This window comes from Plectropomus leopardus, chromosome 12 (assembly GCF_026936395.1).
Source record: "Plectropomus leopardus strain MGB_pleo_1.0 chromosome 12, ASM2693639v1, whole genome shotgun sequence".
Lineage (NCBI taxonomy): Eukaryota > Metazoa > Chordata > Actinopteri > Perciformes > Serranidae > Plectropomus > Plectropomus leopardus.
The window spans coordinates 12,613,700-12,628,775 of NC_142187.1; the positions used below are offsets into that span (position 1 = coordinate 12,613,700).

General features: G+C 40.8%; 1 protein-coding gene across 1 annotated transcript; it reads right to left on the reverse strand.

Annotated features, from left to right (window-relative positions):
• Positions 1–42: 42 nt before the first annotated feature.
• Positions 43–13,087, reverse strand: copa (COPI coat complex subunit alpha). The gene is made up of 30 exons (XM_042498492.2): positions 12,885–13,087; positions 12,380–12,493; positions 12,213–12,286; positions 11,863–11,943; positions 11,618–11,694; positions 11,252–11,361; positions 9,467–9,576; positions 8,522–8,621; positions 7,729–7,947; positions 7,286–7,436; positions 7,099–7,165; positions 6,913–6,988; positions 6,687–6,769; positions 6,325–6,550; positions 5,698–5,836; positions 4,949–5,111; positions 4,610–4,756; positions 4,194–4,383; positions 3,995–4,090; positions 3,566–3,654; positions 3,106–3,229; positions 2,846–2,935; positions 2,614–2,717; positions 2,291–2,434; positions 2,014–2,154; positions 1,720–1,902; positions 1,437–1,547; positions 1,149–1,310; positions 841–1,035; positions 43–442 (listed from the first exon to the last, which is right to left on the reverse strand). The coding sequence occupies exons 1-30, from the start codon at positions 12,922–12,924 to the stop codon at positions 383–385; spliced, it is 3,666 nt and encodes a 1,221-aa protein (XP_042354426.1). The 5' UTR covers positions 12,925–13,087; the 3' UTR covers positions 43–382.
• Positions 13,088–15,076: the final 1,989 nt, after the last annotated feature.

The window sequence follows — 15,076 nt, forward strand, 5'->3', positions numbered from 1 at the left end:
AAGCTGAGCCCATATACCACATCAAAAACACACCACACCCACTGCATTTCCACTGAAAGTGGCATTTTTATTTTCATATTCCCATAGATACACAGAGCATTGCTGCTCACTTTAATTTGTCTCATACAAGTCAGAAAAACATAACAGTTAGTTTTACAACTCGAATAAAGCCACAGCACAGAGATGAGAGTAGCAGAAGTTACAATAGGTTTTTGCAGGATAGGTGATGCATGAAATAAGACAGTTAAAAGGATTGGAGAGGTTTAAAATCACCGTGAGCAAACATATATATCTCTGCTTTAATTTTCCATGTCATAACTGTATTATTTCTACAGAGTAAGTGTGGATGTATTTGTCTTTTTCTTCTCCTTGTCTCGTCTTCTTAACGGAACTGAAGTGGACTGACACGCAGACCGATCACATCCTTACCGATCTCTGTCACCTAGAAAATAAGGCGAAATAAAAGGTTAGAGGTTACAAGAGGTAAACAATGAATGAGATAATCACTCACTTATCTCTATCTCTATCTAGTTACAGGAGAGACACAGACGACTTCACGGATCTTTCTGATGGAGCACAACAGGTGAACACTTATTTCTGTATTGTTTTTCAGGAAGTACTTTTATGTTTTACCATTTTCTTCATTATTTACTTTATAGACACCAATATGCAGGTAAATTAGTCTCAATATCTGATTTTTTTCCTCTGATCCACAAATAAAATGATTGACAAATGTGTATGTGAGATTAAATTATGGTGTTCCTAAATGTGTCTCTTATTCAGAGATAAAACCCAACTTAAATATATGTCAGTATTCAACTGGAGTCGTATGTGGCCTACCTGTGTGACCCTGCAGATCTGGCCTTTGTAAGTGGGGCAATAGCAGGCTCCAGACAGTGGGCACTTCTCAACAGGACGTCCACGGTACAGTGGGACAAAGGAGGCAGCGCACAAGTCAAATGGATTATGGGGGTCGTAGTTCAACTGGTGGGCATCTGTGAGGGTCTTCTCACAGGCTGCCAAAATCTTGCGGGTCTGAACGATGGGGAGAGATTTAACAAGATGGTAAGAAATGAGAAAACAGTATAGTGCTGTCCAGATTTAAAACTGAAAACACTAAATGAAGCTGGTGATGTCACACAACCGACCTGCTGTGCAACATCTGGCTTTGGCCCCAGCTCGAGCAGGCGTCGTGCGAAGCCGGCGGCTGTCTTGAAGTTGCGCAGTTTGAAGAAGAGGTTCAGAGCTGTGCGCAACACCAGCACCATGTGGACTGGCTGGAGATTACAGTGGGTGAAGTAAGCAGCCATCTGTAAGAAAAACACACACAAGGAAAGTTAGGCTTAGGAGTGTAATAGAAGTATAAATAACAATCAATTTGTAGACACATTTTAGTCAGTCTATAACAACAGAAGCCCAGAAAGCCAGATATTTACCTCACACAGCCTCTTCTGCTGGTCCAACGTGTCTTTAGGCAACTTCTTCCTCTCTGTCTCCATGGTCAGACCCACTATGTACTCTCTGCAAATTGTGATCAGCTGCTGAGCCTGAAAAACACACAGATTCCTCACACATTTAATACAAATTTCTTAACATATTTAGGTATATAAGCCAAATAAGCAGCCTGCAGCCCAACATGGGTTTGCAGGAAAAATGCAATAATTCATGCTGTATTTGGAGCTTGAAGTGACTGAAATTCACAGCAGCTTTGGTGCTCACCTCTGCAATCTCCTGCTTGTTATCGACCACCAGCAGGGGTACAGACAGCAGGATGATTCTGAAGCGCTCGACAGCTTCCTCAAACCGCCCGGAGGTAGTCAGCTGATAGCACTGCTGCAGGCGGGCGATGAGGTCGGAGAGGCGCAGGCCCACAGCAGGCAGTCCTTGCTTTGCACCACAATCCTAATAGAAAAAAATATTTTCATAATTGTAAATTTCCATTCACTTAAAACTATGATTTGAAACAAGAACGCAGGAACAGAACATGCTGTGATTTTTAGTAAGCAGCTGTACCTTCCAGTTTCTCTGGGGATGGCCACGCAGGCAGGGCAGGGAGGGCAGCCCCAGGTAACAGGTGCGGCCTCTGGAGAGCGTCTGCATGAACAGCGCCTTGTAGGGCTCGAAGCTTACAACTCCTACCTGGTCGTGGAGCAACTGTGGTACAAAAAGGAGAACTGTAAATGCTAGTATAATGCAAAAATTAGATTCAGACATTAAAACACCGTCATCCAATCAGTGCTTAAAAACAGCAAACAAAAAAGAGGAAGTCAATATCAGATTGTGTGCATACTCTCATAGCAGTTTCGAAAGAGCCAGCCAAGATGTGGTCCACTGGCAGCTGCGAGTTGTTGCACCACATCTGTGTGGGACTCATGCCCTTGGTCGGAGGGACAAAGAAGCCGTCTTCTGCTCCTCCACCTGCAGCCGGCACGTCCTGATGGTTGGGAGGCAGACATTGCAATAAGAAAAACTGAAACATTCACCATCGTTATATTGTAGCAGAGCACAAGAATAACTCAGTATGTGTAACTATACTAGTGAGAGGATTTGGAAGATCAGTGGCCTGTTTCATTCTTAGTGATATTTGGTATGTAATGATGTAGCGCCTCTCACCAGCTCTGGAGGAAGGTCCAGGTCTTCCTCCACCTCCCAGCCTCCTCCCTCCTCTTTCACTCCACCTTCTTCCCCAAATCCTTCCTGGGCATCCATGAAGCCATCTGACGGACAGCAAAAGTTGGGGGATCATAAATATAATTTAATGCAAAGGTGCAGTACTGATGATGTCACTTAATCTGCTCACTGAAGGGTCACGTTTAAAATTTTCTCCAATTTACACTGAATGTACCTTCATCCAGCTGAAGCTCAGCATCGTCTCCCCAGCCCTCGCCTCCTGGGGCGTCCATGTCCAGGTCGGCAGCCATCTGACCTGCCTTCCCTACAATAGAAACACACTGTTCTCACTCTGCCAGCTGCCACCGCTTTCCACAACTTAAACAAGTCATTTTACTTTACTTTCAACCCATGCCAGTATGTATATATATATTGTATGCATTGTGATTACATACATGTTACGTTCATGTGCATGTGTCAGGACTGAAGACTCACCCTTTGCTGCAATGGCTCCCTCAAAGAAGCCCTTTGACACAGTCAGCAGAGGCCAGTTAGTGTCCAGAGGGTTGATGGGTGGAGAGGGCTGCAGCAGCTGTGCATTGGGATCAACCTCTGGCACCTACAAGACACAAAAATAAAAATGCATGATGCAGACAGAGAATCCTATAAAAAGTTACTAAAAAATATTCAGGAAAACTAATCTCTGATGCAACATTCCCTATCTGCTCAAAATTCAACCAAATTTGCCTAAACTTCCTGGACTGAATTCATTATTTGGGTAAATTGTACAGTTTATCAGTTGTTCTGCACTGTATTGCCATGCATTGGATATAATGTCAAATATCAATATATTATGTCTCTTATTTAGGGGTCGTCCGTTTACTTAATGATAAGACAAGGGTCCACTGGTCTATGTTGTGTGTATATAGGTACACAGACTGTTTTCACAACACACCGTCTCCTTTTCTGGGTCAAAGGTCTCCTTGAGCGCCTCAGCCTCTTCATCCAGCCCATGAGTGGCTGCAGTCAGGTAAGCCAGAGACTCTGGAATCACGCACACAAACAGTTACACACACTGGCTTCTTGTTCCACTGTTAACAGTTAAAACAACAAAACGGTTTTGGGTTAGCACATTGATGGCATGGTGAAAATTAAGATGCTTTCATCTGAATATTTTTAGTTAGGCGTTTCATTCCAATTCAAACTAATCACATAACCAAAAAAGAGACTGTGAGTAATTTTAGTTGGATCTCATTTATCACATTGCACATGTGTTTGTATGAAGGTAACAGGTTGATTAAGTCTCAAATTCACCTGCAAAAGAATATTGGACAGAGCAAAACAGAGAAAATATGAATGAATATGTTGTGAAGGTGACACTCACTCTGTCCACAGTTCTTCAGGATGCGGACCCTCTCACTGACGTCTCCCAGGTAGAGAGCTGCCTGGTAGTGACCACTCATGTCCTTCCTGATCTCAGCTACAAACAAAAAGTGCAAAAATATTAGATACAAGTTCACTGACAATTTCAATTTCCAATTCACCACAACTTTCGCACAGTTAAAAATTCCTTCATCTCTCACCTATCTTCATCATCTTGCGCAGCTTGGCCAGGTTGCCAGTGATGAGGTAGAGGAAGGTGAGTTTGTCAAAGTTCTTGGTCCTCTGGTAGCACATCTCCACGACCTGGTGGTGTCCCTGCAGCAGTGCTGCTTCACCCAGACGCTCCCAGCAGCTGCGCTCATCCAGGGCTTTGGCTGCCTCCAGAGCCACCTGGAAGTATGGAGAAAGAGAAATGTTTTTTTAAAGGTGTATTTGAACCTGAGTCAAAACTGGACCAGACAGCAGAGGAAGAATCCAAACTAGAGCTTGATGAGCTGAGATTGAAATAGATCAAATTTTGGCTTATCAGAAAATGTGCACATACATAATTCAGGAACAGTAAATGTTGTCAATTAGAAACAAGGTCCTGTCTATCATTTGTCCAGTAGCAGCTTACCTCGATGTTTCCACACTCCAGAGCCAGACTGAAGCGTGTCTTCTCGTCTTTGACAAAGTGAAGCGCGACCTCGGGGTAGCCCTTCTTTTGCAGGTAGGCAATGATGGACTGGCCCACAAGCTTGGCATTACGCACCATGTGGAGCACCTGGAGGGACAATGATAAAAGGAATGATTTTAAAAACCTTAACTAAATGGGAGCTAAATAATTTCCAGTACAATATTTAACAGGTCAAAAGTGTCCTATACTGTTGCAAATTTAAGTACAGTATTACAAACAATCTGGTAAAATATAATCCAATAGTTAAGTCAAACAAAACCGTGATCTCCACAGACCCACCTCATCATATTTGCGGTTGACCAGGGCCAGTTTGAAGCGGTACTCTGTGGGGTCGATGGTGAGGACGCGCGGCCTGCACTCCCTGTCCAGGCAGTAAACACTGTTTCCTCTCACACGCGTCACATAGATGGGCAGGTCCAGGGTCCTGATGATGCCGTGATCTCTACAGGGGAACACAACAAAAGCACGATGTTAGATGTTTTCAGAAAATACCCCATCACCAATTGATGTGGGCGGCATTCTGCTCTTCTAACCGTAAAAACCTTTAATGTTACAGGTTTCTTTTTTGGGAAGACAGAGAAAACTTAATTTTTCATATGTCATATCATAAATGAATGAATTTAAATATGAGGTAGATGAAATGATATCAACCAGTAGCACATATTCTGGACTGCTGGTTGCTTTGCACTATAAAAAGCGGTTTCATCTTTAAGATCAGGTCACTGATGACACTGAGCGGAAAAATGTGTGCCCACCACCCATCTGGCACACTTTGTCTTCATTCATCTACATTTTCAGTAACTATTCTGTCTATTCCTCCCATGCCAACTCAGCTCAACTCAAGTTCTTCATATGTATCCATATATCTAATTTGCTGATAAAGCGAGACTAACAGGTGAGTGTTAGGATTTGTCACTGCAGCCTGCTCAAAGTGGAGGCAGTTTACTTGCCTGATAACAGACCTGATAACAGATCTGTGTCAACTTAAGTAAAAGATTAACACTGCTCTTTTTAAAAGCAGGACATACCCAGAGGTGAGGGCGTATTTGATGTGGTTGGAGGTGGTGTAGATGAAGACTCCACTCTCGTCCCAGGCTCCGCTCTTCACCCTGATGTTCTCATGAATGTTGCACAGACTCTCCAGCTTACGGTTGCAAATCATGATGGCTGAGGGACAAAAAAGAGAGCAAAGATTTAGATTCAGGATAAGAGCAGACTGACATTAGTGATCTTGTCTGAAACAAAAAAATATTTGTTAATGTCAAATTAGTCAGCTGCCCTAAAGCTTTTCATAAAATGCTTAACGGTGCTTTTACCGCATCCTCTTCTTTGCAAAAGTTTAAGCACAATTTGATGCAGAATAACGACATGAAACCCATCTGGAGTTAAAAAATATGTCTGTTTTGCTGTACTGTGGTAAAGTGAACTCGGTTATCATTTGAAAATTACGTCAACAGCCTCACCATATGCATGGGTGAAATGAAATTTGTGCCTGCGTATGGTTATGCTTATACAATGAGCTCATGTCTCTGTGATGTTTCAGAGCTTCAGCCCTGGCAGAACAGACAAGTATAGAGGACAGCATAAGATAAAGATATTGTGACTGTGTTAAGTTTCCTTGTCTGTGCCTGCTGATATCCATCTTATCTACCCACCGTGTTTAGCCAGCAGGGCCACGTGGCTGGTGTCAGCACTCCACACCACGTACTTGACCTTGGCAATCTTGACAGTAGCCAGAGAGCGTTTTTGCTGCACGTCGAAAAGCGTGACGCCATCGGCATCGCGCAGCAGCAGCGAGCCTGTGCCAGCGTAGAAGATTTCCTCGCAGCTCGGCACCTGAACTTTTTTCACGATTTCATTCTTCAGGTTCTTAATCAGCAGCTACAAAAAAAGAGGGAAATGTTAATAGACGAGCTGATTTCAACAAATCCTGTCACAAATTTCAATTTACTTGCCAGAATTCCCTAACTTTTAAAGATGAACTTTTTATACTTTCTAGACCTGCAAATGGACTTACAGAGTGCATACGATCCAGGACGGCAAATCTGTTTCTGGCCACCCAGACTGCAGTCAGACCAGAGGACCTCTTCCCTTCCGGTGCTGAGAAAAAAAGATTTTGTGTTATTTTTGTCACTGTGTAAAGAACATTTAAGGGATCCATGTAGTTGGCATCCATTACAACAACTTACAGTGTTACAAAGTAAAAGAAATAAAAGCAAAGTGCGAAGAAGGCGATTCTTTACCATCAGGGTTCTGAGAGTCACTTTCTTTGGGAATAGAGTACAGGTCATAGGTACTGTTCTCCAGGTTGGTCGCCCTCTGCAGGAGGAAGAGCATTACATAAAACATATGGAAACCTTTGAACTTCAGTGACTGAGCATACAATGAGGGATAATGTGTGTTTGTTTTTTCAAATGACAGATACTTACAGTGCAGAGCAGTACAGCGTTCTCAGCAGGGTTGTACGACATGCTGAATACTGGGAACTTGGATCCACTAGGATAAGATGATAAATAAAAATGCACAGTTTTAAAATAGTACCCACATACTTCAATAAAAGGCTTAATTAGTCAGAAAGACAGTGGGGTGAATTCACAACCACTAAAAATGACCTACCTGCGAAGCTGCATGACAGCGGTGTCCTTGCTGCTGTTGAAGTCGAGCTGGCGGAGGAAACGGTCCTTGACATAGTACAGCATGTTGCCATGCACGGCGTATGCCGGGCGCTCACGCTCTAGCTTGAACACAATCATGCCGCTGTCATGACCTGAAGGACACAGACAATCTTTCATTCCAGCTGTCACATACGCAACAGTTACACACCAGAGATTTATATGGACAGGTCCCTCTGCTGCAGGAGGCGGGTGCCATTTTTTACTGAAATGGCAATAAAACATAGAAATATATCTACATGTAGCCCAGTAACCAAAGTGTCAGGATGATTTGCAAACTTTCATACTTTGACACTAAAATCATAAACTAGATATTTTGACGCAGGAAACAAGACTCCCTTTGACTTTGTTAAATGGGTACAGATCTTGATCAGTATCACCACCTACCAGCAGCAAACAGGTTGAGGTTTGGGTGAGCCCCTAGCACCCAGAAGCGATCGTGGTCACGGCGAAAGGTCTGCACACCAGTCCTTTTGGACATATCCCACACCCGGATGCTCTTGTCCTCAGAGTTGGACAGGATGAGCTCCTGGCGCGGGTGGAAGACAGCACATGACACGTTGTTGTAGTGACCGCGGCATGTGTCCAGTTCCCAGGCCTTTGATTCTAGACCGTGGGAGAAAGAGACAAGGGGAAAAGAGAGACAAAAGAAATGTTAACACTGGGTATGAGTGGGGAAATCAAACTGCTAAAACAGCAGTTGACAAAAAAGATATCTAAATTTTAAAACACCATATTTAAAATAAAAATTTATACTGCAAAGTAGAAACGGGAATGATACAAAAACTGAAATATTTAAAGCATTGATACAAGTTCTAGTAAATGCAGTGAGAAAGTGTACAAGTGGAAATAACTACTGAAATAATTAACCGTTGATGCAAGTCTGTCAGTGCATATTACACTTCATCATGTATGTAATTCTATTACGCAGGAGTAATTACTTTATAGTTGCTATAAAGCACCAAGTCAAGTACTTGGCAGCATTATTATAATGATGCTGTGATGAAGTGGAGAATGGATTTAAACATTATGTGTTGTTGTTAGCGATGTACCATCCTGGGTAATTGATTATCATTTAAACTGACACTGTTTTTATTTTTAATGCACGTAACAAACAAATGTGAAAAAAAAGGCAGCAGACTGTTGATGAACATTAACTAGTGACTTCTGCATCACATACCATTCATTCTCCAAATCTTGACCTGCCTGTCGTCAGCTCCAGACACAATGAGAGGCATGGTGGGATGGAAGGCAGCCCAGTTGACCCCACGGTCATGACCCTGGACACACATATATAAAGTAATGTGACACAAATCCAAACATGCATCTATTAGTTGTGCTAGCACTGAGGGCGAGGACTGCACTCTTTCTGAAAACTCTAACACTACCTGTACTCTCTGGAGAAAAATGGAACTTTATGTCAAAGGACACCAAAATAAAACGAAAACATTCTCAGGTACACATTTTTAGCTCATGAAATCATTGTCCCTTTTCACGTCCACTACACCTCCATCAAAGATGACTGTGTGACTGTGCCTGTTTGTGTCCTAATTTTCCATGGCTGTCACTGGATGACACGCCGCAGTTATTGATGTCACAACCCAAACCCGTTGTGTACTTTTATTTCCTTGGGATGGACATTTCTTGACCTTAAGGAGTAATAACTCGAAAACAGACAGGAGACTGTGACGTAATTTAGTGAACTGCCTACATTTGTTATATTAGGCTTAAAAACAAATTTATTTGGTATTTTCCATAAACAGGACTGACACTTTGACGTCAGTGACGATTTGAAAAATCTCTTTACAATGCTAAGCTTGTTTCTCTGTGGTTTTTCAGAGGAAACATTTGAAGTTGTTTTTACACTAATATAGCATCATTTTACCACCATTGGTGTTATTGGAGGAATGCTTTTAGTGTTGTGGCTATAGGCAAAAGGGCATCACACACCTTTCAACATCAATTACATCCTCCCTGAACACCAATGGATACAAATAGAAGCATTTTAAAAGAGGTTTCCAGTGTAAAGGTGAAGAATTTTCTGTTGCTCACCTCTCAAATTTTAAGGTTGATTTCCCTAAACAACATATCAGACTGAATCCTACAAGGGAAACCTTCTGCTCACCTCAAGGACGTGCTTGACAACAGCATCCGAGGCACCGAACAAGTCAACGCCAGAGATGCCTCGCACTTCCGTCTCCACGGCGCCTGGAGACAGGTTCTTCTTCCTCAGACCTGGAACCAACATTCAGGGTATCGCGTGCAAGGAAGGAGCCATATTCATGTTATAAATGGCACAACCATAAAACACAGTAGGAACAGACATAAAAAACAAGATAGAAATTATTAAAATAATGAAATATGAAGCAATATCACAGGAGAGGTGAGGCTATAGAGAAAAAAAATGATATGGACTGTTGGACTACTGAACACACACGCAGGGTCGAAACACACCAATGCAACCTCTGCTCTCTCATTCCCCGCCAACTTGAGTCTGGAAACAATCATGGCTGTAAGGGTAATGTTGATTGGGTTAATGAATCACTCGCAAAGAAAATCACAATTACTCATGATTTGATTGGACAGCAGTGATGGATGCTGATTACCTCCCAGACTCAAATGAGAACAGGAAAGAAAAATGATTGAGAAAACAGCTTGCATTCATGATTCCTGCCCAGTTAAAACAATGTGGTGAACAGACAGTTCAACAGAACAGAGAGATGACACAGGGGGAAAGAAATGGCACTAGGAACCCATGTGCAGGTATGGATGTTGCCAGGGAGAGCATGGGATACAGGGAGCGTGTGGACTTGGCTGATAGGGATGGGGTGGGTGGTTGCTTGTCGTTGTAAAGACTTGCTCTGATGGGGTGTTGGATGTCGAGAATATGAGTTTTTTGCATGCTAAGAAGATCATGCATGTTTCTGCATAGACGTTTAAGTCACATGCAGAGTTAACAGGGGCTGACAGTTATGGGTTAGGAATGAAGTTTGTAACAATTTGGCAACTTTTGCTAAGACAAATACAAAAGCTGCTTAATATTTCATGTTATATTTTGAGAAGAAGCCGTGCAAATGTCATGCCAGGAGGAGTATAAAATCATTTCAAAATTACTGAGCAAGTTTATAAAAGCTTTCACAGTAGTTAGTAATGATGGTTGGTTTTCTTGATGCATTTTATACCATTGCAAAAAAAGAGGTAAAATGAAAGCATGGGGAAGAAGTATGGACTTCCTATAATAAAAGTATGAGTGCAAAGTGGGCCTTCCTTTCATGTTAAATGGATGCCGTGCGTGTAACTGGTGAGTCAAGCGTAAAAGTTCTACGGCCTGTTACGATGTAAAAGCTCGTAAAAGCTGTATGTATAAATGCAATCATGCTCAATGCTAGAAGAGGTAAAAGCAAATAAATCCCAAGGACAGGAGACAGTTCACAGAGATACATATTATACATGTTCACATGTAAGAAAGTGATAGTAGATGCGAGTCAATTAATGGTTTGGTTAGTAGGAAGACAAGAAACAGGAGGCAAGAAATGCCGTCAACAAAACAGATTTTTGAGTGCATGCAGAGGCACAGAAACACCTCCCTTTTCCTATTTTTGATCACATCTGATCTGTGAACTCTTTCTTTTGTTCAGAACACTTATTTATAGTGCAGCATTTCATTTATAAATACTACATTATAAATTTGTTCCGGCAATACAGCTTGTTCCCTGTCACATTGTCCTGAAAGGAGAGGTGTTTCTGCAAACAGCCCATACAGATTTGTCCTCTACAAATAGGAGAAGAAGAGCAGGACTTGACATTCATCCTGTTCCTGCTTCTTCCTCATCCTTCATACCACTCTACCATCCCACCCCTTCCTCAACACAGCCCGCTGTCCTCTGCTCAGCCGTCCCCAAGCCCTCACCGGAAATATCCCACACTCGCACGGTCTGGTCCAGACTGGCCGACACCACCAGGTCCTCAGCTGGGTGGAACTGGGCGCACATCACATAGTGATTATGGCCTGTCAGCACACTGCAGATGAGGAGGACAAAAAAAGTATATATTCAGAATCAGAACACAGGTCATGTTGATATTTTCAGGGTAATAACAATCATTGTGTTTTCCCTAAAATTTTGATAAACAGTGGTTTAATAGGTTGCAAGACCTGATTTTTGCAAGACATAAAATCAAGCTTAAGACCTGATGATACATTGTTTTGTATAATTAAAAAGTAACTTCTTAAATTATGTTTCTCAGTTAAAAAAAAAAAAAATTCACTGTGTTTTACCAGACACAAGTCCTGGACTGCCAGTTCCAGATGCGTATGGTTTGGTCATCTGAGGCACTCAGAATCCAGGGATACTCCTACAGAAAGGGAAATGGTTAAATTCGTCTTAATTCATAAATTTCAGATTTACTTTTTTTGCATGGAGCACAAGATACATACAGAGTCTTTTTTCATTTCATCCCTTGACATCGGTGATGAAATAGTATTCAGAAGCAGATGCATTTTAAAATGTCAGAACAACTCACATGATGAAAGAAGGTGGTTCTGATGTAATCGAGGTGTCCAAGGAGTGTGAAAAGGCAGCGTCTCAGCTTGTAGTTCCACACCTGGTCAAAAAAGGGATATTTACCAAGCATGTACATTACAAGCTGAAAGAATTGATATAATCTAATAATTACACGGAATATTAATATATAAAATTGGAGTTAAAAACTCTTAAGTAGATCATTTGCTGAGATAAGGCACCACAAGAAGTGGCCTAGCAAATATAAAAAAAAAAACATTTTTGGTGCAGAACTTAGAAAAATGTTATTATTTGTACAAACCTCTAATGACAATTCTACATGGCTACATCCAAGTGCAAAAGCTGTCTCACCTTAATTTTGTAGTCATCTCCTCCAGACACAAACAGAGGCTGCTGCTTGTGGAAATCAATCCCTCTGACAGGGCCTGTGAGAAAAACAATATTAATTACATAACATATCTAGCAAGAACACAGTGTTTAAAATGAAATTATACTAATATACCACATCTCTGCCTTACCATCATGCTCGTCAAATTTATCAATCAGTGTGCACATCCGATAGTCCCACAGCTGGATGACTCCGTTGTGCAAACTTGCAAGAACCCATGGCCTCTTAGGATGGAAACTCAGGCCTGGAATATAAAAGAGCTGGTTAACTTTTTCATAATATCAGTTGGAAATAAGCCATTGGACCTCAGCTTGCTAACTGTCATATATCAGCAAGGACACTAATGTCACGTTGTCAGATTTAGCTAAATACTGTAATGTTAGCCTTGTCAGTTACGCTAGCTGGATAGCAAAAGAAACGTACAGGCAGAGTCCGTTTAACATCGCTACATTTGAATAAAAGACGTGACATAAATTATGTTAAATTGGACGTCGTGATACATAAACACATAAAAAAACCAAATAATTCGTTTCCGGACATAACTTTAAAATAATAAGTAACTGAGCCGGATAACGTCAGCTAGCCTAAGTTAGCTCCTATGCTAACTGCTGTAACCGCAGCTGGCAAACTCTTACCTTTGACACGGGCCGACTTCGTTTCAAATTTTGTTAACATGGTCACTTAACAATATCACAGGCTGTGATGTTAATGCTGTATTAAAATATGATCCCAAAGAACAATAAAACAACTCAAATTATCCAGACAGGTGAACTCAGGCGGCCTGATCGGCTTCGCCCATTTAGCTGATTCTCCTATTTTCCTGACACGTAGCCCGTTCTGTCTTCCGGTTTTGAACAATAAAGTTGTGAAGCGAAAATTTGACGCAGAAAGCTCCACGGCGGCGACGCATAGAAATACAACACATAGAGCAAAACTGGCAGGCGAAATATCCCCATAATTGATCTAAATAGTCTAATTCTACACAGTATGACTGAATGACCCATTTACACATAATAGATCCACGATTTACACCTAACTGACAAGACATCATATTAGACTTTGCAGCAGCCAAAAAAGACCCAAAACTAACTTAAGAAAAACAAAACAATAAAAGTCTACTTAGGTTAATTAAATCTAAAATGTGGACCAAAGTTCCTTGTACAAAAGATCAAAATGGCAATGTTCAGGGGATACAAAATTATCACAAAATATAATACAAAGACATTACATGAAAGCAAAAAACAACTTCTCTGAAATTTTGTCAATAAATAGCAATAATCATATGGGTGCTTATAACTGGTCAAAAGAGGCTGACCTACAGTAGAGAAGCAATAGTAAAATAAAAGTATATAATTCCTGTCCAGTTATGACCCCAAACTGTGTGTAGTTTCAACGCTAGTTAAATGGTCTACACAAAAAACGTAGTTTATTTTAATCACTATGCAAATACAAATGTAGTTTAACTACCAGCAGGCTACTGTGAGGTGTAATTAAATAATGAGTTTAATCATATGTAGTTAGTACGCTGTCCCTCATGGGCTATGTTATCCTATCGGCAGTCAGGATGGGATCTGAGCTATTATTTTTTTCATTCAAAGAAAAAAAAAGTGTAGTGTACTTTGCTTTGTAGGACTTGGTTAGATTTTCACACTTTGGATACTTTGAGTCACTGCGGGTGTTAACTGTTTTTTTTCTGGCCATTCATGACAGACAGTGTTTTTAGATTTTAAATTGCTTTAAATTTCAAAATATAGGCTTTCAGTTGGAATAATGGGTCATTTCAAATACTGACGTGTTGAATGGGTGTATCAGGAACTTTTAGCAGTTATATGCTAATTGGTAAAATGGGTTGTGAAATAAATCACTTTTTTTTTCTTAAGCCACCAAACACGAGCCATCAGACTGTTTTATCATTTTGTGGTTTTATTATCGTCACTCCTTCATGGAGGCTGAGGGAGATAAGCTGCAATACCATTTTCAACCACAGTGCAGTGTCAATAGGCTGCAGGTGAGGGAAATAGAGGCCCCTGTGTAGAGAAAATGTGTCCTCTGTGTGAGTAAATCCACTTCAGTGGGACAGATGTCGGGGGATTTGATAATTGTCATCACTAAATGTTAACAAAGTTTCTTGAACCACTCCTGAACAAATGTTGCCTTACTATATGGAGCACTGTCATATTTACATTCAGTGATACTGATCAGTGACATGCTGGAGAGCTAATAGACATTTCAACCATTTGAAGAAATAAATCATTAGAAACTGAAATGTATTTATTTTGAACAAGAGCAAAGACATATATTTCCTGAGTTTTTTTCCAATAAAAAAAGAAACATACTGCTCTGCTCTGGATTAGATGAGCCCCACAGTTGCGAGGTTGTACTCAGATCCCTGTGTTAAAAAAGTTTTTAAAAAAAAAAACTAAAAAAAAAAAATAGATAAAGAAATTTATACAAACTCTCTCTAAATGGTAGGTTGTGTGTTGTGTGTTAGGTAGTAATTTCAGGAAAGTTTACATCAAGTATCAAAAGTACTAATTATGCAACAGTGACTGCTGTAAGAAGGACACCATTTTAACTTTGTTCAAATGCATACATACAGATAAACCTTATCACCTTGTGACATTTATTATACATATTGCTACCCTCCACATATAAATAATGTATAATTATATTTGGATTTATACTGGTTTACGTTTTTATTCTATTACATGTACTTAGTTCAAACATACATTCGTGCTATCGTTCTCAGGTCTGGTACCCACATACACTGCAGCTGTTTGATGTTACTGTCTTGATGTTTTTGTGTTTTGTTTGACATATTGTCAGT